The sequence below is a fragment of the Ostrinia furnacalis genome, unplaced genomic scaffold (genome assembly GCF_004193835.3).
Source record: "Ostrinia furnacalis isolate ACB-3 unplaced genomic scaffold, ASM419383v2 OfSCF1131, whole genome shotgun sequence".
Lineage (NCBI taxonomy): Eukaryota > Metazoa > Arthropoda > Insecta > Lepidoptera > Crambidae > Ostrinia > Ostrinia furnacalis.
Genome location: NW_021131370.1, coordinates 822,088 through 849,298, shown reverse-complemented (window position 1 = coordinate 849,298; position 27,211 = coordinate 822,088). Strand labels below are relative to the sequence as shown.

Sequence of the window (27,211 nt, the reverse complement as noted above, 5' to 3'; positions counted from 1 at the left end):
GGACCAGCCGTTTGAATAAGGGGCACGCAACACATCCAATATCCATGGAATGCGTATGTTTTTCTTCCCATTTCCTCTAACCGTTATTCATTGTTGATTTCTTTCCCTGCACAGACAAGTAAATGTCTTGAATTCGCCAAAATATAGCCAAGTTACAATACTTGAATTATTTCACAAGGATAATTATCCCTATCTCAGTATGTGTAGGAAGGAATATCGAAGTTGGCAACATTAGCAATTTATTCAAATAATGGTCTTCGTTGCCTGCTGCATTATGCATCGGCAAAGCGTCGGTTCTTTGTTCAGAAACTTCAGCAGGGACGTGTAAAGTTACAGGGCTGACACACATTTGGTTTAGCTCAGAAAACCTTTACCACATTATTTTATTTTTGCGTGACAATGACGAAGCTTGCATTAAAACTAATTCCATCAATCACATATAGTTTTTGTATTCGTTACCTCGGTTTTTTAAACGGGCAGGCAAACTGTACTAATCGATAAGCTGCTTTTATGATCTAAAGTAATCTAAATAAAAGAATATAAGTTCTATGTATGAACTTACGTTAGTGTTTGCTAGAATTGCCACTTGTGCAGAACATTTTATTATGTGATTAGCAAGGTTAAATGTGTATTTCGCCCTTGGCACAGCCCTTCTGTCGGTAGATACATGCGGTTATTCACTTCCGCTTCCGCTCTCTGGCTGTTGCCGCTGTTTCCAACATGGCGCCCGCATTGTTCTCGATATTGATTGACTATCGGGAATCTACGTATGATTGTATTGAAAAGCTCTCACGTACTTTACATTGTGTTCAAAGAGATCTCATTTCGATGAAAGTTCATGGTTTTATTGGATCTACTTATAAACAAACTCGTTATTGAACTGTGATTTGAATTGAAAGTTTAAACAGCCCCTTTAGTCAGCTGGCAGTGATGTAGATAAATCTCTGCCGTTTCAAGCGCGACCTTATAAGTTATGACGCATTTAGGTACTCTGCTGGTGAAAAGATGGTGGGCGTTAAGAAATAAAATCTCTACCTACGCGATATTCTTGCTGTATCACAACAAAACGAATTCAGCAGGGGTCGTGTACAATTCCACCCGATGTTATTATTTTAAAACGCATTCATAAACCATCTCGCTGCCAATAGAATGTTTTACTGCTTGTCCCGGCTCACGGTCCTTAATCCATAAAGCGAGCATTACATCCGAAGAAGAGTGAGTCAGCGACATATAAAAATGTCATTGCTTGCACTTGGTTTGATTGCTCAGCCATAACGGAAGTGTGTAGTATGAAGTATCCTGCTGTCTCGTTCTCACGGTGCATCGTGACTCAGACGCACCGAAGGGGTGGGATGACGCGACACTGTTTTGGGATGGGAGGAAATTGCTTTTGAGTTACCGTCTAGTCAGTGGATTGGAAGAAACATTGTCAGGGGAACTTATGGATGGATAGGTGCTTTTATTTGGTATATTTTCATTTATATTTTTTGAACGTTACGGAGAGAGCAGGCTATCTATGCCAATAATTTCATATCTAGGTAGGGACCGTTATTTGTCGTCCAGCCTACTACTTAATGACTTGACTACGTATGTATATTTCTTGCTCTTAAATATCGTGTCCAAAATAGGCTACCTATTACCCTAATTTCTAGTTAACATATTCAAATAGCTTTTATCTTAATATTTAGTCTCTTGATTATCGTCGCTAAAAATACCCCAAAAGCGTTCATCCGTATGTAAACACGCCAATAAGTAAGCTTCAACTACTGACTGGCGACGGCGCGGCGGCCCCGCCGGTCGATACGGCGCGACTAGAAGCGTCGAGGACGAAGTACAAACCAAGAAGGAGATTTGATTAGCGCTTACAGACAGCGCGGTCACTCAACCGGTAGCGCCGAATGCTTCAGTAAAGGTTGAATGCATCCCGACTGGGTTCCCCCCTCTGAAGATGTATTTCCACCTCTAGACGGCAATTTCCGCTTTAGAGACCGATTTTACCCAAAAACACCCCGAGAGACAGACTCTACCAAAAGCACAGGATTGGCAGGATATGTTACGTGATTTTGTAAAAGGAGCAATATGACGTGGTACTTAGGCCGATAGTAGGTTCGATTCTAATTTGTATGAAGAATCAGGTGATACTAAATCGGTGTAATGTGCGGCACTTTCATACATCTTCGTACTGATTAACAGCCCGACCCAACTATCGGCCATCAAAAAATCGGTGGTCTGCGATTAGGCTTAATCATGTAACTTCGGAGGTAATAAAAGTCGGGCAAACGAAAGTCAAAAGCTTTTACATTATTTTCATCATAATAATTTTGTTAAACATCTCAGGCATTTTTTTACATTTTGGCAAAGTAATTTGATATCTTTACAATAGTCCTCATCCAGGACAATATTGTCATATTTTAAGGGCATTATATCTTAATGTTATGTGTCTTAAATACGTTTTTCATTGTTTCAGTTATAACAAATCCAAAAGCACCGCCGGGCAACAAGGAGGGCGTGAAAAGCTTCAACTTTGATTTCTCTTACTGGTCGCACAACGTAAGTACCCTATCTTTCCTACGTCACCTTATACTTTTCTATAGCATTAGTGAAGTAAATTGGAAACACGATAAGCCTAGAGACTAACGCGTAGGTACAAAGTAAACTGCAAACGTGTCAGTTGACTGAATGGATGGTAAATAGCGGAGATTGCTTTCCTCGAATCGAGTTTCCGTGCTCGGGGCGAGACTTAATGGAACTACGCGTTCGGTTCAGCTTTCCCAGTACGCCATGTCTGATGCGTGAATTTCAGCCATGTCCACTGCTGAACATAGGCCTCCCCCAATGATTTCCATATTGTCTGGTTGGTAGCGGCCTGCATCCAACGGCTTCCTTCATGAGGACGTTCCACGCTGCATTTTTACCGTGAATTAATTATATTAAGGTATATTATTGACGTTGCCTTTATAGGCAATGTCTATTAATACAATAGCCTGCGATATTGCATACTATTGAAGTGGTCTATCTTGCAGTGAGACGTTTATACTTAGGCTTACGAGTATTTAAGAGTAAAAAAGGATTTTCTATGTAACTAATCGTGGGTCATGCATGAGTGACAAGAGTTTACAAGCTCAATGAATAAGTTTCAGCTGACTTTGAATTCTTCTTCATTTGATGCAAGATCTAATATTTGGTAGAATTTAATACAAATATTCGATATTTTTATGCCTTAATACGTTCATGGCTTATTATAACGTGAGTGTATACGTATGCATAGGTCCTATCATCCTATCATGAGTAGAGCAACAAAATAATTATTCAACATACTGACAATAGACCCGATGGCGAACGATAATGAGATTTCCTGCCAATCGCCGACGCAGCATTTTCCCCATTAGGGCTACCAAGTTTCAGATATAATATCCGGACATGTTCGAGACTTCCTTCCGCCTGTGTGTTCTATTCAATTTGCTTGATAAAATTAGATTCTATGTACCTGCATTAATAAAGAAGTAGGTACTTTATTGGAACATAAATACATTGTATAACTTCTTCCAATCGTCAATGTATCAATTACTACTGAATCAAAATTATTTTGAGCAGTGTTTGAACAAATAATATAATTTAAAATAAGTATACAAACTTCAATGGAAATATCCTGCTCTTGCCAGGACTTTTGAAGTAGTAATTTGTATGGTAACCCCAACCTGTTTTTGGCCGGCCGCCATATTGGATTTAACCGCAACGCGATTAACGGATTTGCTCCGCGATGAGCTCTACGGTTTCTGTAATGTGTTGTTCAAGGCTCTACGTAATCATCTTTGCTGCGTTCTGAATACTGTTTTTGTACATTACAAAAAAGTACAAAAACAGTATGCTTTGCTAGTTAAACCTGATTACTGCTTATGATCTTTGCAAAATTAGTTCAATGCCAGTAATCCACGCAAATTGTAGAATCTGACGGCCGATGGGGGGGCAGCAAAGTTCTGTAGTGGAGGCCGCGTACCGGAAAACGCAGCGTGGGACGTCCACCCACAAGGTAGACCGAAGACATCATAAAGGTTGCAGGAAGGCGCTGGACGCAGGCCGCTACCAACCGGTCAACATATAAATCTTTGGGGGAGGCCTATGTTCAGCAGTGGACGTCATATGACTGAAATGATGATGATGATGAATGTAGAATCGAATTTGTGTATAGTATGCAGAATAATATGGCCTTATTTTTGTAATATTTGTAAACAAACTTTAGGCCATTGTTATTTTTAAACCGCGTTGACTTTTTTGAACAAACGAAAGTAGCGTTTTGTTTTTTCCACCTTTGTGTCTTTCGTGAAGGAATTTGCCTGTGGGCGTTTTTCCATTAGCCGGCGACGGCAAGGCCAAGGTCAGGAGAAATATGACTCTAGCACTCTAACACAATATAGTTAACAGCTAACACCCCGGGTGAGGTAATCTAGACAAGTCCCTAAAACATAAAAACACGTAATATTTAAAACTTGACAATGTTATGTTAGTCGCTGTTAGCGGATAACGGAATGAAAATGGGCTGTATTGCTGTTATATTGTAGGTACAATGTTTAGGAACTAAAAAAAAGGATTCTAATCTCTTTGGATATTAATTCGGAATGGTTGAGCTTGAAGGAGATTTGAGAGAGCTGTGCTTATTTATTACTTGTTTGTTTCATCGATTATGCAAATTAAGCAACATCGTTTTCAATTATTATTGGTTGTTTTCAATTATTATTGGTTGTTTTCCATTATAATTGGACAAAAAAAAAGAGAATTAAATAAATATTGAAGAAATAACAACTAAGATAAGTTAAGAATTAGATGTTTCCTAATCCGAATGAAATTGAGCTGAAATTCTCAAATTAAATTATTTTGCTAACACGGAAAAGCACAATCTTCAAAATAACTAGACGCAATTATAACACTTGCTGGCATCTGGCATGGCAAATTAAAAAGGAATGCGGCGTAGAAATGGCCGCGTGGTGAGGGCACAATGAAAATGGATCCAATAGGTTTGACTCCCACTAACCGGCGTAGTTAACCAACCCATAAAACTTTTTTAATATTCAACCAGCTTATTAGTAGAGTAATTGCTCTACCGAGCTTTCGATCCAGATATGACGTTTAAAAGGTGGTTTTAACTAAGCAAGGGACATGCCTAGCATATTACTGATGCATAAACTCGATTTTTTACAAATTCTTTGTCACTTTCTATCAACCGTGCTTAGGTTTCGCAGAACTGTGTAGTTGAAATTTTGAAAGTCCTTTCTAGTTTCGGCAAATAATGCTGTTAGAATCTTAAGGTGCAGCAATCATGAACACCGTCAAAACGCATATCACTTTCTGAATCTTCTGAAGCCCAGCCTTGGAGGCTTCCAAGCTCACTTTATCTACATCCACTGTGATGAGATAGTAGATCTCATTTGCAATTTCAACGAGTCTCGCAATTCGGGCGATTCATTCAAATTTATGCGAGAGCTGCGTCGCTTTTCTGTTTCGGGTACGATATTATGTTAATGCCTTTATTTTATTAACAATCACAATATAAATTTGTACAAAGCGACGTTTGTTTTATGATCAAAACGTATTTTAATGTATTCATTTATTGTATTTACATTTTTATTTCTGTTTCCCTCTCGGAAATGCGCGCAGCGTTTAAATTGTGTAATCGGATTAAGCCTGTAAGCGTCTGTATCAGAATTTATTTGTTTACTTAGTAAAAGACCTTTATTTGGGAACGTAGATAAAGTGAATATTTTATTTGGTAATTTACTATTTCTCATTTCCTCTCTCTTGTTGCAGCCAAATGATCCGGAATTCTCTTCCCAAATTATGGTGTACAAAGACATTGGCGAAGAAATGTTACAACACGCTTTCGATGGTGAGTAAATGATTTCCAGGTTGTTCTTGTACTTTATAATATTCTAGGTTATGGAGATAAATATTTTTTCTTATTACTGAGGTCTAAGCTTATTATTATAACTGGTAACGTCTGAGCGTGTATCATAACAAAAACAAAACAAATTATTGGTCATCAACCCTTGGCAATTACTGAGCTACTTTGTTCATCAATGTGAAGTCTCATTAGCGTTGTGGACGAAACAATACTTCCTATTCCGTGGTAAGCGGCTCTCACTCCACCATCGTCTTCACGCCACATAAACTCGTGGCTGACCACTCTCTCTCATTATGCAAACTAGAGCCAAAATAATCTACCGCACAGATTTGAAGAAGATATACTCGTACATTCATAGCGTAATAGTTATAAATATAGGCAGGTTGAAATGGACTGTATGTTACATAATTACCGCTTCCTGAAAGTAAAAAATTGTTTGCTTCGAGCGTAGGGGTGGCAGATATGTTAAATAATTGGTCTGTTTCGTGTTATTCCTAAAAATATATAAATTCTTCTGATAGCGATGGAAAAGTACAGTAAAGTAAAATAGACTGACTATTGCTAACTATCAATCAAACCATAGTTTTTATGTATTTAACAATAGTCTTCAGCAGATGATCTCAAATCTGATAAACCCTGCATTCCCTTTGTCTCCACTTTGCTATGGCATGATCAACAATTATTAAACAGATTGAATAAGCAATCTTCTTCTCTAACTCAAGCCACATGATAAAAGACATTTTTACTAATGTGCTCAAGCGCTTGATTGAGCTGATCTAGTAAGAATTTAGGTAATGTAAGTACGAGTATTTATTTTAAGCTAAGTAGGTACCTATGTACCTAATAATAAACTCAGTGGCGGATTTACAGTTTTGCCGCCCGTAGGCTAGGGTGGGGTTGGATCTTTATTTAACTTTTATCTTCTGAAATCGAGTAAGCGTCATCTGAAATCTGCCGCCCCTAGGCCGCGGCATATACGGCCTATTGACAGATCCTGGACTGAATAAACTGTTTGTCCTCAGGCTACAATATATGCATATTCGCTTACGGGCAGACGGGAGCAGGCAAGTCGTACACGATGATGGGGCGCGGCGAAGACGGCCAGGAAGGCATCATCCCGCAGATCTGCAAAGACCTCTTCAGGCGCATCAGGCAGACCACCAGCGAGGATCTTAAATATTCAGTAAGGATTCTACTATGAACTGAAATTTGTCATAAATCGATTCGTCTTAAGCTTCAAACACACCAAAGCGTGCAGATCGCCATCACTGGCGCGATCAAAGGCCAGTGACAGGTCGCACGACCCATGACAGTCCGTGCGACCTGTCATTGGCCTAAGATCGCGCCGGCAATGGCAATCTGCACTCTTTGGTGTGGTTTAATCATAATAGCCAAAGCACACGATGCGTTGCGCCGCACCGCAAAGATTTCGCCGTATCGCGCGGCGCCGCTCCGCTCGTGTGCCCGCCACAGATATCACACACAATTTATTGTACTTTTAAATACTTCCAGTAATTTGAATTGACTTACAATTTATGGGACTTCCAAAAGTGTGCCATTGAATTCGTGATAACTAAATCGATACAACCCGAGTTCCGAGATGGTTTAGATATTCACCACTGTGTCAAAAGTTTGGCATGTTGTAATACATTTTATACTTTAGAAGGTGCTCAGATATAGCGATATTGTTCACTTGCAATAAATATTTCAAACACTAGTGTTCGCATCGTGTTGTTTATTAGAAAACAGTATTTTCTGCAATTGTAGACGATAAATATCTCAAAAACCTCTCTGGCCTAGCGACTTAAATCACACAATATCCCTTCCCCGTCACACAGGTAGAAGTATCCTACATGGAGATCTACTGCGAGCGTGTCCGCGACTTGCTTAACCCCAAAAACAAGGGCAACCTGCGCGTGCGAGAGCACCCGGCCCTGGGCCCTTATGTGGAGGACCTCAGCAAGCTCGCCGTCACCTCCTACCAGGACATATATGACCTCATCGACGAGGGGAACAAGGCTAGGTAAGACTCGGCTCTGTTGGGTGCTAGCACCCTATATCCTGGGCCTATTATAACGGCGCGTGCGTGAGCACCGCTGGTCCTGGCCCTTATGTGGAGGACCTCAGCAAGCTCGCCGTCACCTCCTACCAGGACATATATGACCTCATCGACGAGGGGAACAAGGCTAGGTAAGACTCGGCTCTGTTGGGTGCTAGCACCCTATATCCTGGGCCTATTATAACGGCGCGTGCGTGAGCACCGCTGGTCCTGGCCCTTATGTGGAGGACCTCAGCAAGCTCGCCGTCACCTCCTACCAGGACATATATGACCTCATCGACGAGGGGAACAAGGCTAGGTAAGACTCGGCTCTGTTGGGTGCTAGCACCCTATATCCTGGGCCTATTATAACGGCGCGTGCGTGAGCACCGCTGGTCCTGGCCCTTATGTGGAGGACCTCAGCAAGCTCGCCGTCACCTCCTACCAGGACATATATGACCTCATCGACGAGGGGAACAAGGCTAGGTAAGACTCGGCTCTGTTGGGTGCTAGCACCCTATATCCTGGGCCTATTATAACGGCGCGTGCGTGAGCACCGCTGGTCCTGGCCCTTATGTGGAGGACCTCAGCAAGCTCGCCGTCACCTCCTACCAGGACATATATGACCTCATCGACGAGGGGAACAAGGCTAGGTAAGACTCGGCTCTGTTGGGTGCTAGCACCCTATATCCTGGGCCTATTATAACGGCGCGTGCGTGAGCACCGCTGGTCCTGGCCCTTATGTGGAGGACCTCAGCAAGCTCGCCGTCACCTCCTACCAGGACATATATGACCTCATCGACGAGGGGAACAAGGCTAGGTAAGACTCGGCTCTGTTGGGTGTTAGCACCCTATATCCTGGGCCTATTATAACGGCGCGTGCGTGAGCACCGCTGGTCCTGGCCCTTATGTGGAGGACCTCAGCAAGCTAGCTGTCACCTCCTACCAGGACATATCCAACCTCATCGACGAGGGGAACAAAACTAGGTAAGACTCGGCTGTGTTGGGTGCTAGCACCCTATATCCTGGGCCTATTATAACGGCGCGTGCGAGAGCACCTGGTCCTGGCCCTTATGTGGAGGACCTCAGCAAGCTCGCCGTCACCTCCTACCAGGACATTTATGACCTCATCGACGAGGGGAACAAGGCTAGGTAAGACTCGGCTCTGTTGGGTGTTAGCACCCTATATCCTGGGCCTATTATAACGGCGCGTGCGTGAGCACCGCTGGTCCTGGCCCTTATGTGGAGGACCTCAGCAAGCTAGCTGTCACCTCCTACCAGGACATATCCAACCTCATCGACGAGGGGAACAAAACTAGGTAAGACTCGGCTGTGTTGGGTGCTAGCACCCTATATCCTGGGCCTATTATAACGGCGCGTGCGAGAGCACCTGGTCCTGGCCCTTATGTGGAGGACCTCAGCAAGCTCGCCGTCACCTCCTACCAGGACATTTATGACCTCATCGACGAGGGGAACAAGGCTAGGTAAGACTCGGCTCTGTTGGGTGTTAGCACCCTATATCCTGGGCCTATTATAACGGCGCGTGCGTGAGCACCGCTGGTCCTGGCCCTTATGTGGAGGACCTCAGCAAGTTAGCTGTCACCTCCTACCAGGACATATACGACCTCATCGACGAGGGGAACAAGGCTAGGTAAGAAGAATAAGAATAACTAGTAAGAATGAGCTTTGTTGAGTGCTGCTGCCCTGTATCCATGATGTTGGACCAAACCCGTGACTGACACCGGCGTCAAACGTTGCCGCCAACTCTCGTACAATGGCAAGTTTCGTGAGACGTCCTCACGTTCGCTTTATTCTGTCGTCAAAGCTTTATTCTATCGTCATTCGTCAAAGCCAATATGAAGATGTTCCAACGTTAGTGTCAATACTACTTTCTAGTTTCAAACGTTTAATGAGTGGCCCAAAGTCAAGGCTTACATGAGGAGATGGCCTTCATATTTAGCAATTATTTACGTTTTTCTTTTGTTTTTTATTCGTATAATCAAGTTTATATGCTCCCCCAACAGGACAGTGGCCGCGACCAACATGAACGAGACCTCGTCTCGCTCGCACGCGGTATTCACGATCTTCTTCACGCAGCAGCGGCACGACAAAACCACGGACCTCATGTCAGAGAAGGTAAACCTTTACCATCATTAATCCAACTTATAAATGCCAGTCGACCATGCTCTACGCGAAATTAAATACGACAACAGATGACTTCATCATCAAAAAATATTTACAATATCTACAACGGATCACAAATCTTTATTTAGCTACAATTTACCATATTAGGGTGATTGACACCACTAATCAATTGACGTACTTTTTATGAGCTATCGAAACGCGATACTCCCAAAGATTTTGTATGGGAGTCGTTGACATCATTATTCTATCAAGATTTACTAGCTTTGTCTTTTGTCGAAGCAACTAAAATTTAGGTTTACAGTTTAGGAAGTAGTTTCAATATCCAATTATTATATTACATGATTTATTACGAATGTCATCAATCATTGAATGTCATCAGGTGTCAAAGATCTCTCTAGTAGATCTGGCCGGGTCCGAGCGTGCTGACTCGACTGGCGCTAAAGGCACCAGGCTGAAAGAAGGCGCTAACATCAACAAATCTCTCACTACCCTCGGAAAAGTCATCTCGGCGCTGGCTGAAATCGTAAGTCTATGTTTTAATGAGTTTTGGTGGTGGGACTTTAATTATTTAATAGGGACTGCAAGTTAAATATTAATCAACACTAAAATGATAAAGGGAATATAAAGTAGCTGAGAAGATATATTATTGGTAACACTTATTATGACTTGTCTTGCATAAAAAAAAACTTCAATTTTCCTTCTGATAACGTATAGTCAGTATACCGCAGCTAAATAAGCACTAATATTCAGTTTACTGTAAATTGTATAGCACTCCACAAAACCTGCAGTCCCTAGACAGGTTTATTTAAAAATACTCGTTATTTTCGTAATTTTCATATGCAGTTAAGAAAGTAATTGAATTACCTACTTGAATTTGTACAGCACTAATAATGTTCTTGGTTATCCATTGCACAACATTGATTCATGTATAAATATTCCGCTAACTGAAAAAATGCATTGACATAACATTAACTTAAATAACTTTGAATTGTTTTTATGTATTATGCTAATTTTCACGTAGCTAACTCATGTATTAACTATTTTCACTGCATCACTTAATTTCGGGATTCGGGAACAGTCGGTAAGTACTGTAAGTGGCATCGTTCCGACTCATTAAGACGTTACAAGCACATCCAGCTTGGCAGAGAGTGCAATATCGCTTGAGACGTGCTGAGGCTTTCACCGAACATCTCTACTATGCCAAAGGCTATCCTTTCAGACGATAACCACCCTAATGATACGTCTATTGGGAACGCTTTCGTGTGCCATAAATATTTAAGCATTTTTACTTTTGCAACTGTTGATGATTTTTTATTTTATTTTATAATTTCATAACTACGGGCAGCTTCATAATGTGTAGACCACTGTTTTAAGATCAAACTTTTTTGCCTACTTCTGTGTGTTATTTCTGAAATATAGGTATAGTGCAGAATACTCAAGCGAAGATCCGTTGCAGGCACTATTTCTAGAGCCCTAACTCAGCTTAGCATAACACTACAAATACCTTATTTGTAGCTAGGATATCTGTTCTCTAAGCTTGCCAAAGCAAAACTGCTTATGAAGATGTAACTTCACCAACTTCGAAAGTGCCCTTCCAGCTTTGTATAGGATTACAAAGACCTTATCTGCATAGCTGGGCACCGTTAATCAAATAGTTAACTTCGTTAATCGTTAAACCGTTAATAAAAAAATTAACTTCGTTAAACGTTAAAACGTTACATTTCGCAAGAGTTAACGCAAGTTAACGTTAATCGTTAATCCGTTAACACATGATAATAAAACGAAAAAAATAATATGTTCAAATAATTTCGAAAGCTTGTATCGCTCATGGAATTTATTCCTCTTTTATGTTTGCGCTACAAGCTTTCGAAATTATTTGAACCTTGCATAAGTATATACAATTATTTTTTTCGTTTTAGTATAACTGCATTTCAGAATAAAAGCTTGTTAGGGTTCCGTAGCCAAATCGCATAAACGGAACCCTTATAGATTCGTCATGTCTGTCCGTCCGTAAGTCACAGTCACAGCCATTTTTTTCGGAAACTATAAGAGTTATACTGTTGAAACTCGGTAGGTAGATGTATTCTGTGAACCGCATTAATATTTTGATGCAAAAATAAAAAATAAAAAATAAAATATTGGGGGCTTCCCATACTTAGAACTGAAACTCAAAATAATTTTTTTCATCAAACAATACGTGTGGGGTATCTATGGATAGGTCTTCAAAAATGATATCGAGGTTTCTAAAATATTTTTTTTCTAAACAGAATAGTTTGCGTGAAGAAAATGAAAAATCTAAAAAAAAACATGATGTAGGTACATTACTATAAAAACTTTGTTTTGAACGAGATCTAGTAAGTAGTTTTTTTTTAATACCTCGTAAATCGTAAACCGCTTATTACCGCGTAATCTTTCATACAAATAACTTAAATAAAAAAATGATAATTTTAATTTCATAAATCAATGGTACGGAACCCTTTGTGCGTGAGTCCGACACGCACTTGACCGGTTTTTAATAAAAAGATTTTTAATTATTATAATTTTATTTTACAATGCAATTTAGCACCAAAGTGCTCGAAAAGACAAATCCAGCAAAACCAAACTCGATAAGTTTCCACCGTTTCGTTTTGGAATTCCTATGGCCACCTCCTGACTCCATCATCAGGACCCTGGACATCATCTAGTACTAAAGTGCTCGAAAAGCATAGCAAATGTTGTGATAGGGATAGAGACATGCGATTTTTGGTTTTACAAAGATAATACGGTTGAGAACAATAAAAAATAATAAAAACCACCGGTTATAGGGGCATTTTTTGGAGAAATTTATCAAATAACCAAAAAAACACGAATTTTAAAGCAGATTTTTTTCAAAAAGTATCATTTTTTATTATTTGTTGTCCTTTTTTGTGTATTTTATGTATTTTTTTAGTATTGCCTGTTATTTAGCATTATTACTGTTTTTATTTTATCAGGATCTACTGCTTAGTTTAAAAGTTATTACGTTTTCTTTACAATAAGTAATTGGAAGAAAAAAAATTCTATAAAAAATTTAAAAAAAATCTCAAAAATTTTTTGACCTCTTTTTTGTCGATAAAAACAGGTCTAGTTTCATCTATTTTCATATGTACACTTTAACGTGACTCACACTGTATTTTTCCAAGCTTAGCAAAACAAAACTGCTATGAAGAACCCTATCTTCGAGCCTAAGTAAAGCTAAGGAGCTTAGCGAAGCAGAACCACAGTGTACCACATGTAACCTTTAATCCTATAACGGTTACTATAGCCACAACTAAAATTCTAGGCGTCAAAGAGTAAGAAGTCAAAGAAGGCGGACTTCATTCCGTACCGAGACTCGGTGCTGACGTGGCTACTGCGAGAGAACCTCGGCGGTAACTCCAAGACGGCCATGATAGCTGCCATCTCGCCTGCTGACATCAACTTTGATGAGACACTCAGCACGCTGAGGTACGTATTGTTGAAACTTTGTCAATTGATTTTCGACCTTAAGACATGTGACTATGGTAGAAGTAGACGAAATAAACTAGCAATTAAAGCTTTATTAAAACAGAAAATAGAACACTAATAGAAATATGTTACATAACTATTGCTATTCGTGACATAAACTTGGTAATAAAATAAGTCACAAATAAAAAATGTCATTTATTTCAGTCGGTCTAAATTGATACTTTAAATACGTGGACTATAAATAAACTTAATAATTAGACGATTACACGTTAGTTTACTGTTCAACATTATTAATTATTGTTGCTACATTGCAAAATTATTTAAAACTAGTTGTGTATTCTAGTTTAAGCGGTGTATTATAGTGACTGAGTTTCTTGCGCTGCTTCTTCTCAGCACTGGCCCATTTATTGTCCTGAAGCAGTGGTAGGGTTAATACTGGGACGTGTAAAAGTGCTTTTTTTAAGCCTATTTACAGAAATAAATGAATTTAAATGAGTTTTTTTAGTTTTATTACTGACAAGTGGATTGTCCACAGATACGCGGATCGCGCCAAGCAGATCGTTTGTAAGGCGGTTGTCAATGAAGACGCAAATGCAAAACTCATTCGCGAGCTCAAGGAAGAGATCTTCAAGCTCCGAGAACTGCTCAAGGCTGAGGGCATCGAGGTGGAAGAAGGTACGTGTGCACGCGACTCTAGCCACTTGGGCTTGGCACTGGTGACGACGGTCGATAGATGATGGATTTTATGACTTCAGCAATTAGGTTCATTTTCAATCTGCATTCTTAGGTTGTTTTTCAATGGCGTTGTAGATATTTTAAGGTCCAAACTTCAAATGCAATATCCAGAACACATTATTTGAAATATTAACAGTTTACGTGACCTAGTGCTGCAATAATTAAGCGTTAGCATTATGCAGGCAAATTAATGTTATACAGGATTATGTTGCTTAACAAACTATTGAACAACGTTCAATTAGGTAATTTGGAATGTATTAAACTTTAATGACCATCTATCGACCTCGGCACACAACCACGTGCTCCAAATGTTTAGGCTGTTAGTCGTCATGTGAGATAGAGCGTCTTGTGTGAGTGTGTGCATTGTGAGAACAGAGCTAGTTGAAACGCCACAACGTTGTCAATTCCTGATACTAAAGCTGAACTTTTGTTTCCAAAACCCACACGAACTAGGACCAGATGGTAGAGTCGTTTACGAAAAGAAAGAACCGCCTACCAGTAAGTAAAAACGAAGAGGCTTGCGCATTCTGCATTTGTACACCCCACCTGTACTGTACGCTTAGCCTCCATCTTGGTTTGAGGTTGCCAGACACAAAAATTCAAGTGCAATTTGGTACGAAATCGGTCATTAATCTGGCAACCCACACATGAAAAAAAAGCAATTTATTTTGCACCCTTGTCCGGCTTGTGGCGTTCGTAGGCATAGTTTTACTCGTATTCACTCCACGATTATGCGCAAAAAATATTAAAGCGGAGTGAATTATTATACATATCATACGTATTTGTATATGCGCTTGTTATTGGTGTTGGTTTTGGTACACTATATTTAGATCGATAGAGTTAGGAATATGTATTTTACTTACGTATTTATTGTTGTATGTAATTAATGTATTTAGCTTGACCAGGGATATGGGATATTATTATGTGGTGTCGGAAAATAAAATATTCTAAAATCCATTCCTTTTTCTTGACTCATGTTTGTTTATATTTTCTTCCGTATAAAGTAATCGACCTTCTCCGTTCACTGAAGTCACGCAACAGTGTAACTTAAATGTAAGCAAGCTCGTTATAATAAAATGAAAAAGGAATGGAGTGAAATATTTAATAGAATTTTCCAGAGCGTATCACTTTTCGGAGCGATATGTATGAATAAATAATGTATTTATGCTCTGAATGTTTAGTATTTGTATCACAATATCTATCTTGTACTTGAGATGCTCAGAAACACTATACTATGTATAAACGAGACCGTTCGCGGCCATAATCATAATAATTTGAAAGTATTGGCCATGAAACGAAATTATTTCTCAATATGAGACCGCAGTTACTGCAAAACAGAACAAAAAAATCTAATATTCACTTACAGCAAGGTCGCGAACGGCTGTTATATTATTTTATGCAATAAAAACAAAGCTTTATAGCTTCATCAGCCTTTGCATGTTTCCCTTATATTTGTGTCGATTTTTAAACCTCTAAATGTATTTTGTTATTCGTAATGATGTTTAAAATTAATTGGATGTACACTTGGATCTTTTAAAACCATTATTCAACTTCTGATTAATGGTTATATTAGATGAAGATGTACCCACAAAACAAAAGGTGACTTGAAGATTAGAAACTACACACACATGCACACCATAATGTGTGTTCCTTCACAAAGGCACTTCTAAGCCTGCAATGGGTAATCCCAATGGCTTACTCTCACTGAACTAAGACCACCATAACTGGTAATGGTGTTGCCAAATATGGAAATGGAATAACTCGATTTTGTAGGGGCTGGTATAATATGAACGCATTTTCAATCTAGGATTCTAAATGTGCATAGAACCATTTAGATTCCTAGTCTTTATAATTGGTACAATAGTTTTATTTAGTATATTGTATAGTATGACCTCAACTATTGTTATCAACGAATGATAGCCAGTACCAGCTCCTATAGTGAGCTTCTAATACTTCGTGACACCCAAAATGCCTAATAAGTTGACAACACTGAACCTTATTTCAATTGTAACAAAGACGTGTTGCGAACTTATTGTCTACTTTGGGTGTCACGAACTATTCGACGCTGATTGTACCACATAACACCTCCCACTGCCTATACATAAAACTAACAAGCGATCCCCAACAGCAGGCGAAGAGAACGCCTCTCCCATCCGCAAGAAGAGCGAAGCCGAAGTGCTGTCTCCGAAGCTGTCTCGAGCCGGCACCACCATCGCCGAGGAGGCTGTCGATCAGCTGCAGGCGTCTGAAAAACTTATTGCTGGTATGTTAATATTACTTGTAGTTTCTAGATAGTATAATAATATGAAACATATTGGAAGGATTAAACACTGGTTTCATTGCGTAAGAGGGATGCTGATGATTCTCAGAATATTTCATTTAAATTGACCAATAAAAGATGATTTTTAACTTTGGACAACAGCATGATGAGTGTGATCACACTTCTAATGACAAATTATACTTCTTTTTGCTATGATTGAATCCGGCTCGAAGGACCAAAAGAAACTAATGGTCAGATTCTCAATTGAGTAACGCAATACAGGTTATTGTCACTTGTTTTAAAATAGCAATTAATATGGTTGCAACTACTTAAAGATGCCTCAGTCTTTTCCTTAATGTGCCATCTTCCTTACCTTATGGTCTACAACATTTCATCAAACGATTTTGTTCCAGAACTAAACGAGACATGGGAGGAGAAGCTTAAACGTACGGAAGAGATCCGTCTGCAACGCGAGGCCGTGTTTGCAGAAATGGGCGTCGCCGTGAAAGAAGGCATCACGGTGGGCGTATACTCGCCCAAGAAGACGCCGCATCTCGTCAACCTCAATGAAGACCCTAATCTCTCTGAGTGCCTCATCTACTACATCAAGGACGGTAAGTTATTATCACAGAAGGGAATCGGACACCGTCAACTAGGTAATTGAGATTATGCCAACTTCCTATGAGCTGTTAAAACGCTGTTCTTCCAGCCGTAGAGTTTGTATTTTCGGTTGACGTTACCTGTAGGTTCTGTTTTTCAAACTGTGAAGATGCCGCATCTTGTGTATTTGAAAGAGACTTCATCATTATCATCGTTTCAGCAGGACTTCCACTGCTGAACATAGGCCTCCCCCAATGATTTCCATATCACCCGATTGGTAACGGCCTGTGTCCAGCGCCTTCCTCCTACCTTTATGAGCTCGTCGGTCCACCTTGCAGGTGGACGTCCTACGCTGTTGAAAATGTTAGAATGAAAGACTTGAAAATGTTTAAAGCCAAAGTATCTCAAATAATTCAGATTTATTTTCGCTTCGTACAAACCCCATAACCAAACATTCTGTCCCCCAGGCGTGACCCGCCTAGGTACAGCCGAGGCGAACGTCCCCCAAGACATCCAGCTGAACGGCTCCCACATCCTCAGCGAGCATTGCATCTTCGAGAACACCGACGGCGTCATCTGCCTCATACCGCACCACGGCGCGCTCGTCTACATCAACGGACGCGAGGTTGGTACAGAATGTACCTTTTTGTTGCAGAATCGCGCTTAAGGCCGGCAATACACGGACCGCTTGAAGCAGTCAGGGTCGACAGCTTCAAGCTGCGACTGAACAGTGAACTGCAGAGTTCTATGGACGCACATACACGAACCGCTCGAGCAGTTGCAACTGATTCGGGCACGGTGAATTTTCATCGTGCGGTCAAGCAGTCGCGCAGTTACCTCCGCCCACTTTCTTCATTCCACGGCGCGCGCGCTTGTGATTTGTTGAGCAGTTAATACCAACTCTTCAAGCAGTTATCACTGGCAGCTTTAAGCTGTTGACTCTTGACTGAAAGAGCGGTCCGTGTATGTTGATCACTGACTAACTGCTCGAGCTGTCCGTGTATTGCCGGCCTAACCCTTAACCAGGTCAAAAAAAAAGTAATTGGTTTTCAATAATATCTTCACAGCATACGGTTCAAATTGATGTGGTCTCTGTGGATACCAGAGCCTGGAAGGGTTAGATCCCGCGATATTTAGCTTGATGGGATGTTGACTGTACTTACTACTAGATATGCTGTCATGAAAAATATTGCTCACTATAGGATGACATAGCTATCAAACGTTCATTCAGTTAATTGCGAGCCAAAATAAGTATGATTGTCTCAAAAACAGAAGTCCCAAAAAGATAGGAAAGAGTGTCAGACTAAAACCTCTGATATTCTTAGCTTTAATTTGTATGCCGAAACTAGTAAATATACACCACAAGTTAAATGTAACAACAAAGTAGGTAACAATAATATCATTGACGACTTGACGATGCTATTTATTGTGAAATGTGAATTACAAAATTAATTTCAGTAAATTAGTTCAATAAACAACTGTTAAAATGGATTATTATTTCCTGATACATAAATGTAAATGTATGTTTATTTATACTTTTCATCGTTTGTGATTGTTTTCAGCGTGTTTATTATTCGATTAGTATAATTAATCAATTGAAAAATATATTTTACCTCATTTTCTGAAAGTACATTTTAGTTAGCGTTTTGATTGGTAACAATCAACAAGTACCAAGTACCAACACACAGGTTGAATTACAAATTGTACTTCGAATTGTTTGTGGTTTTAATGTGAACGAGATATTCAAAAATGTATCTTATCACGTAGGTGACAGAGCCGATAATCCTGAAGACGGGCTCCCGCGTGATCCTGGGCAAGAACCACGTGTTCCGTTTCACGCACCCCGGCCAGCCGCGCGAGGAGCGCGTCAGCAAGGAGAACAACAACAAGGAACAGCCTGCTGATAATGCTGTCGCTGAGCCCGCTTCTGACGGTAAGATCCTTATGACGTAGGTAGTAAAGTGTATTTTTCTATGTTATCAGCTTTAGAGCTAAGACATCATCTAATTATTTTGTAACCTATTTAGGCACGCCTCCCACTGAGTGCTATTCAAGGCACTGTTTTTGAAAGACTGATGTCGTATCACTGAAAGTGTTGTGTTTACGAATTATGACTCTTATATCCTTTAAAATTATCTACTCGCAATTAAATGTTCATTTCAGCTGTTAAAAGCTTTAATCACAATCGAAAGAGATCTCGTCTTTTGACCATACAAAATGCTATTTACCAAATACAGAACGAGTCACGAGTTTTTTTTCATGGTGGTTTTTGACTTCGATAGTTCGTATCGATCTTCATTCTGATCACAAATAAGCTGTTCCTAATGTAGACTGTTATAGGTACTTTCATGATGAACCAAAATAATAAACTATTGCAGCTGGCAGCGACACAGAAAACGGCACCATCGACTGGGACTTCGCCCAATGCGAGCTGCTTGAGAAGCAGGGCATTGACCTTCGTGCTGAGATGCAGAAGCGCCTGGTTGCTTTGGAAGAGCAGTTCCGCCGCGAGAAGGAACATGCTGATCAGCAGTTCGAGGAACAAAGGAAGGTAAGAATACTGAGTGTCTATATTTCAGCTGGCAAAGGCATAGAGAACGTAACCACTTGACCAGTGACTGGGTTTACTCCAGTGTGAATTTAGACCTCCAATCTGAAATGCAAAAACACCTGGTCACCCTGTAGGAGCAGTTACGCAGCAGTTCTAGGAGTATTTCCATATTAACTGCTTCAAACACGTACTTCTGGATATCTTGATAATAATGATGACGTACCCACTATCTGCGCCAAGAAAATATTGCTAAACCCAGCAAAGACCTTTGGACGTGGATGTGACCTAAGCACAAAAGAAAAGGCGCCTTGCATATTATGTAAAGGTTGCTGGGTGTAACATCTACTCAAGCAGGCATAAGCGACAGCGTCGTTCAGACGAATTGAAACACTCCTTTGCGGAACAGCCCCTCAAAAACTACTCCAAAGATCTTCCCCTTTAAAAGGGAATGACTATAGCTCTTTTTTTTTAAGTAACAGTAAAAATTTCGATCTGTCTCAACAAAGTTCTTTATTTGCAGAACTACGAGGCCCGCATCGACGCCTTACAGCGCCAAGTTGAGGAGCAGAGCGTTACCATGTCTATGTACTCCTCCTACACGCCAGAGGACTTCCACAACGATGAGGACATATTTGGTAAGGAAGTATTACTATCTAAATGTGACTATTAAGAAACTTAGCCACCAAATGTGTTTTTTGTCAATTTAACAAATTGTTAAAATTAAACATTACAATACAGCATCAGATTTTGAAGAAGGACCTGTCGATTGATATCAATGAGGGTTTTCGCGTATGAAAAATCCGCCAGATGGCAATACGTAGACGCGAGGTCCAAATGCTGCATGATTGGTTATTTTTGACATGACATTGACAGATATGTCAAAATCCACCAATCACGTAGCAGTCAGACCCCACATCCACGTCTCGCCATCTAGCGGATCTTTCATTCGCGAAAACCCTCATTGAATATCTAACTATGTATAGGTCTAGCGCCTTAGGCCCAGTTTTTTGATTCGTAGTTAAAATAACCAATAGTTAAATTTGACAGATGTCAAATGACAAGTGGTTCAATATCAGAGAAAAATGTTTTTCGAACAATGGTTAACTTGACTTTTAGTACATTTTTTAACTATCAGTTTACATTTTGTTAATATTTAACCATTAGTAGCAAAATTTAACAATTAGTTATTTTAACTATGAATCAAAAAACTGGGCCTTAATGAATCCGTGCCTGAGGTATGAGAGTGGCATGGGACGTCTGAGGTCAGCGAGTCTTCAGATGTGCTTCAGACTTGTATACTCTGTCACGTCATATGTCACCTCTTCCATGTCGCTCCCACGGGCACTGTTTACGTAAGCGCTAGACGTATAATAATATCTTTGATTACTATCACAGGCATCAGTTTCACACAAACAACTTTGTTTTAAGAATTGTAATGTGCTTAATAACTTGTGTCATTGTAATGTTTGTGATGAGAAAAGAAAAACTATTTTATTATTATTATCTCTTAATTTATAGTTCTTTCTTATTCATTATTATTATTTGATTTTATCCCAGCATGACCCCACACCAATTTGCTTTTAAGGTTGCCGCATACGGACTTCACTCGCGCCACAGTCACATTCACAGTTCACATTTTAGTGTTACGGCCACCGGCGTCAACTTTGTTTCTGATTGTGGCGTGAAGCCCGTGTGCGGTGACCTTTATGTGTTACCTTATGTTATAACATTTTAACCGTGCCCAATAGTGACTATACGCTCCCGTTTTAGTGAATCCCCTGTTTGAGACAGAGTGTTGGTCGGCGCGCGAGGTGGGGCTGGCCGCGTGGGCGTTCCGCAAGTGGAAGTACCACCAGTTCACCTCGCTGCGGGACGACCTCTGGGGCAACGCTATATTCTTGAAGGTCAGTGACGTTGACGTATAGATGACGTACATAGTGAGAGGAAAAAAGAACAGTGATATGGGTGGACGATCCGCGTGGGCGTTCCGCAAGTGGAAGTACCACCAGTTCACCTCGCTGCGGGACGACCTGTGGGGCAACGCTATATTCTTGAAGGTCAGTGACCTTAGTGACGTATAGATTACGTAGATAGTGACAGTAAAGAACAGTGATATGGGCGGATAAAGCGCCAGTTTAGCTTGCTGCGGGACGGCCTCTGGGGCAATGTTGTATTCTTGAAGGTCAGTGACCTTATTGACGTATAGATGACGTAGATAGATAGTGACAGGAAAGAATTTGCTTCATGATTATCTCCAGAGCAGGGTGCATTTTGAAGGTTTCCGATCCTGAAACCTTTTTAGGCGGTGACCCTCAAGGAAAATTCTTTACTGACCTGCATTTTTATCCCGTTGCTTTTGAAGTGACTAACAACTGGTGAGACATACAACTGCATGTTTTTAAGCCATCATAAATTCCTACCCTTCGAAACTATCTACTCCACCCCACTAACACACCATACCACCCACAGGAAGCCAACGCAATATCAGTCGAACTCCGCAAGAAGGTGCAATTCCAGTTCACTCTGTTGACCGATACCGCGTACTCGCCGCTCCCTGCTGAGCTGGCCCCGCGGGACGATGCCGATGACGAGTATAGACCCAGCGCGCCGACTGTCGTCGCCGTCGAAGTTACTGACACCAAGAACGGCGCTACGCATTATTGGACCTTGGAGAAGCTGCGGTAAGTTCATATTTGTTTATCTCGAACAAAGAGTTATAACACTTTTGACGTTTGAGGTCATTGAAGATTATGTAGGTCATTAATTAGGTTAGGGAATATGTAACTGCTTAATCCCATGCAATTTAAATTACGAGTTTTTTGAGGTTTTAAATAGTAAATTAACGAATAGATGGATCAACAATTTTTTTGTGTCATTCTACTAGGATGAGAAAATAATACGTTCCAGAAACCAGTCGATTGGGGTATATTCAATAATTCAGCATCCGATAAGTAATGAGTCAGAAATAATTTGACACAGACATAAACTTGAAACCTAGATAGTACAAATAAAAAAAAAATTGTCTGTGGTATTACATTTTATTTATAATTTCTAGTTGTACATAAGTATTTTAATTTTTATTCAAGCGTGATCCTGTCTTCAAATAACCCTCGTTGCAGTCATATCTTTATTTATTTATAAACTATTTCGTGTGAATTTATGTTATATGTACTTTTATTTTACGTATTTTCTTTAGGTACAGTCTCGACTTCAGTACATAAGAACTAATAGGCCTATTTTCAACAGTAATGGCCAAAAATAGTGTACTATTTTATGTATTTTCACTGACTGTACTCCTATTTATGTTTGTTTCTTTTCCGTTGCGTTTTGTTGTGTTATTATTTCGTTTTTCTTCTCGTATGAGAAACGTAACCGACCTATTTTGCTGGTGCCGTGTTGGACGAACCCGTTCCTTTGTACAATTGTACGGAAAAATATGATTATGTATTATTATATTATGCTCTGTAGTTAGTTAACAATATCTACATATTTATTCAAGGGTAAGTAATATTCCTATGATATTTATTACTGTATAGATTGCGATGTTTCAATCTTATAGCTTGTTTTAGTTGCCGCTTTTTCATTTTAGTTCCCCATATGTTTACGTGCTACCTTTTACATAATTATTATGTATAATAGATTTTTCATATTTATTAGTGAAGCAAATGATGAGAACGTGAATGTATAGTATGAATAGTAGTGTGTTTCGTCGTTGTGTTAGATGTGGTGTACATACACGACGTTACATTAGCTCTCATGAAAACAATAACGATCGAGTCTAGTCATTTGCTGGGAACGTGGACCAAATGAGAGGACATGCTACCGAAATACCTCGTATTTGTAGTCAATAATGGACCTTATTATTATTGAGAAGAGAAAAAAAAAGTTAATTTTATTTTAAATCTAATTGATTAACTTTAGATAACTGTGTTAACCTGATAAACGTACTTCGAAAGCACAAGCGCAAATGAAATCTCTAACGTGCCAAATGATTTTCAAACGTTTAAAAAAATATTGAGTAAAAAGAAGTAAAAGGTCCAACGCACAACTCTCGCATGTCATCCCATACTCTCGTCCACCGCGGAGCGTTCGGGCGGTGCGCTGCAACCCTCTGTTATCCGTAGCCACCGCCTGGAGCTCATGCGGCAGATATACAACATGAACGGGAGCGCGTGCGAGGAGGACGACGAGCCGGTGCTCGAGCTGGCACCGCCGCCCGCCGTGGCCGCCCAGCTGGCAACAGCGCCCGGCGCCGCGCCAGACATACTGCAGTGCATATCGGCGTGCGCGCAGCAGACGCGCTTGTCGCTAGCCAACCTGCTGCCCTCGAGGTTTGTGCTCGCCTCGCCTCGCCTCGTCTCGCCTCGCCTCATGCCGGCAGTAGTACGTGTGCTCACACAGCTTACACTTCTATCGATGATAGGTTACGATGCTGGTGTATTCACACAGCTTACAATTTACAATACGCGTGATAAAGGTTTATATGGCGCTCGAATGTGACCGTGACTGAAGTATTTTGATGCAAAAGTGTCGGGACCTCATTGTAGTTATCAATAAAAGAGGTTTCTCAAGTATTCAAGGGCCCTTTGCCAGTAACAGAATAGACCTTTCAAAACGATATTATAGCGTGAATAAGATTCTTGATCGTTTAAACGCATCTGCTTATCAGGTCGCCGCTGGCAGGATTTAGCAATAGTGTACGACTCACGAGTCGACTGATCACGTCTTTATTCATATTAGTAAGACTTGCTTACACTGCTGTAGAGTTTTTGACCCGCTTGAAGTCATGAATGATAGGTTCAAACAACAAACTCGTGATTGAGGCAAGGTGATGAAAAGGTAACCAATAGAGCACATTAATGTAGGATCATTTCGAATCAAAATCAGAACTCTCATACATTTCGAATTGTTATGTTACAACCAGCGTACTATTTTAGATGGAGAACCTCTAGAGACCAAAATGTATGATAGACCATCCAGTCCTGCACTTATCACCGTATGAGATAGTGAACCATATACTTGTGAAACCATAACCATGCTTGTGAAACCATTATTCTATTGACTATTGTTATTGAGAAAATAAGGATTTACAAATATGGAAATGTATGTAAGTCACTTCGCCAAGATGAACTTATTTAAATAAAGCACTTTAGAATGATGGTATAGCTTTTAAGCTTATGTGTAATACCTGTGAAATTATTATGATTTGGTGTTCCCACACATTTTTCTTTGCGTATGCGTCGATGTTGTGTTGACGGAGTGATTTTGTAATGTATTCTTGACATTTTACTGACATTTTATTTTTAGGCATGAAAAAGTTGTTATGTTTTTAATATGAAAAAATAATGCATTTCAGAATCAACTCTTAATCCTGAATCCTGCACAAACCACCCTCATAATCAAACTACAAATATTACGATGTCGTTATTTAAGCAATAGCATTGTATACCTACTTAGATATACTAGTAATTTACATAGTTTGTATGATATTCCTTGTCCTGTAGTATAAATACAACCTAGTAACTCACATTGTGAATCGATATGTTTTTTGTATCCCGTTGTTGATTTATTTTATAAAACGATGTTGTGTATAAATCCGATTGTCCAAAATCTCGATGATACAATACCTATCGCTTTGTCATTGTCTTTTTTAAAATCACAAACTGCAATATGATGAAGCTTGCTGCGGCTGAAAGCTTTTTTTATACTAAAGAATGAAATATCTGTGTCTAGTCGAAAAAAAAATTGTTGTAATTGTTCGCCAAATCACCGGCTATTTATGTTGTATCAAAATGTTTTTATAATGTCACTCTTTTTAATCAAAACTGCAATGTTTGCTTAGCTGCAAATGTGTTATTTAGATTTACATAAAATGATCACTATGTTACATAACCTTATATACGAAATTCCATTAAACTGTTTGCAGATTGTCATAATGGGATTTCGTGATACCCAAACTATCCCAATCCAATTTGCACAATCCTGTCAATCCAAATTCAATCTTGGACCCGTCACAATAAAGTTGTTTGTTCGACAGACAACGCCTGGAGCTGATGCGTGAGATGTACCACAATGAAGCGGAGCTGTCGCCGACGTCTCCCGACCACAACATCGAGTCCGTCACCGGCGGGGATCCATTCTATGACCGGTTCCCCTGGTTCCGCCTGGTGGGACGGTGAGTGACGTCATCAATTCATATCTTCCAACAGAAAGGTTGTAACAACTTGGAGTCAAGATTTCGTGAGTGCCTTAGGATCTTCCTAGTGCGACTGTGACTGACGTCATCAATTAGTATCCTAATCTTATTTTGGCTTGGGGATATTAGCAAGTGGGGTCAGTTTTCCTGAGCTGCCATACATTGGTGTCGGACAGGACTCAATCATACTGAGCAGCTTCACATAATATTATCCTTTGAATCATGGAATATCAATGTGCCACTTTTTTACCTGAGAAATCAATATAAACAAGTAACGTTCTAAAGCTGGACGTATATCTTTTTACGAAAACCAATTAGCTCTTATCGACCTGATCTCCAGGGATCCCGCCATTTCAATCTTGTCATCCATTCATCTAGAAGAAGTTTGTCTATGTTTTCGTCTCTGGCAGTAAGTAACGAAGTTAATAAATGTCATTTCCCACAACAGGAGCTTCGTGTACCTGTCGAACCTGCTGTACCCGGTTCCACTCATTCACAAGGTGGCCATCGTGAACGAGAAAGGAGACGTCAAGGGCTACCTCCGCGTGGCCGTGCAGGCGGTCATCGACGCTGACAAGAGTGAGTTGTCAATGTCATGTTGCATAAAACTATTTGATGAGGATGACCCTTGAAGGATTTGCCCCACAGTGATTTTAAAGTGAACGCAGCCCTGAGTTGTCAATGTCATATTGCATAAAACTATTTGATGAGGATGACCCTTGAAGGATTTGCCACACTGTGATCTCAAAGTGAATGCAGCCCGAATCATGAAAAACAACTTTGTCGGTCTCTATACGTTTCGTATTGATGCGATCTGACTCTGCGGGCATGAGTAAAGATTCATTTTCACCTGACCTTGCATATATTCTAACAGTTTCAATTAGTTTTGAGTGTGGGCAACACGTAATTTAACTCGTTCCATACCGCACAGTGTTCAAGCACTGCTGCTTGTTCCATAAAAAAACGATCGATCACACTTCCATAATTGCTTCATTGAAGCGTATGTTACTGATTGGTCCGGTATAATTTGTAGACAATGCTGAATTCGTAGCCGGCGTGAAGCAGTCGGCGAAGATATCGTTCGACGACGACGTCGCGCCCACGCGTTCCCGGCTCAAGGCGCTAACCAGCGTCGAGAAACACAACGCGCTCAATCTGGAGGAGCGTATCGCCGACGGACAGGACTCCAACATCAAGATTGAAGGTGAGTGACGTCACACGAGCCGGCTCCAGAGCTCTAGACTTGGAGACCAGTGTTGAAAAGCATACAAGAACAAAGGAGTGTAAAGGTTTGGCCAAATTAACGCGGGCAGCCAGCGCGATGG

The 27,211-nt window shown here is 40.2% G+C and overlaps 1 protein-coding gene across 10 annotated transcripts in view; it reads left to right on the top strand.

Annotated features, from left to right (window-relative positions):
- LOC114351351 (kinesin family member unc-104) overlaps window positions 1-27,211 on the top strand; it is a 66,521-nt gene that overhangs the window by 12,900 nt on the left and 26,410 nt on the right. For 2 of the 10 annotated variants that reach the window (XM_028302531.1, XM_028302530.1), the window contains exons 3-24: window positions 2,468-2,550; window positions 5,803-5,881; window positions 6,919-7,079; window positions 7,735-7,919; window positions 9,959-10,070; window positions 10,459-10,602; window positions 11,158-11,169; window positions 13,381-13,544; window positions 14,080-14,219; window positions 14,733-14,777; window positions 16,408-16,542; window positions 16,953-17,153; window positions 17,607-17,764; window positions 18,907-19,072; window positions 19,518-19,690; window positions 20,211-20,325; window positions 21,461-21,594; window positions 22,160-22,371; window positions 23,815-24,021; window positions 25,728-25,865; window positions 26,335-26,465; window positions 26,920-27,090. In XM_028302531.1, coding sequence (XP_028158332.1) covers window positions 2,468-2,550; window positions 5,803-5,881; window positions 6,919-7,079; window positions 7,735-7,919; window positions 9,959-10,070; window positions 10,459-10,602; window positions 11,158-11,169; window positions 13,381-13,544; window positions 14,080-14,219; window positions 14,733-14,777; window positions 16,408-16,542; window positions 16,953-17,153; window positions 17,607-17,764; window positions 18,907-19,072; window positions 19,518-19,690; window positions 20,211-20,325; window positions 21,461-21,594; window positions 22,160-22,371; window positions 23,815-24,021; window positions 25,728-25,865; window positions 26,335-26,465; window positions 26,920-27,090 — 3,066 coding nt within the window. Of the gene's footprint in view, window positions 1-2,467; window positions 2,551-5,802; window positions 5,882-6,918; window positions 7,080-7,734; window positions 7,920-9,958; window positions 10,071-10,458; window positions 10,603-11,157; window positions 11,170-13,380; window positions 13,545-14,079; window positions 14,220-14,732; window positions 14,778-16,407; window positions 16,543-16,952; window positions 17,154-17,606; window positions 17,765-18,906; window positions 19,073-19,517; window positions 19,691-20,210; window positions 20,326-21,460; window positions 21,595-21,699; window positions 21,748-22,159; window positions 22,372-23,814; window positions 24,022-25,727; window positions 25,866-26,334; window positions 26,466-26,919; window positions 27,091-27,211 lie in introns of all 10 variants that reach the window. The other 8 variants (XM_028302535.1, XM_028302534.1, XM_028302533.1 and 5 more) reach the window with 7 other exon arrangements.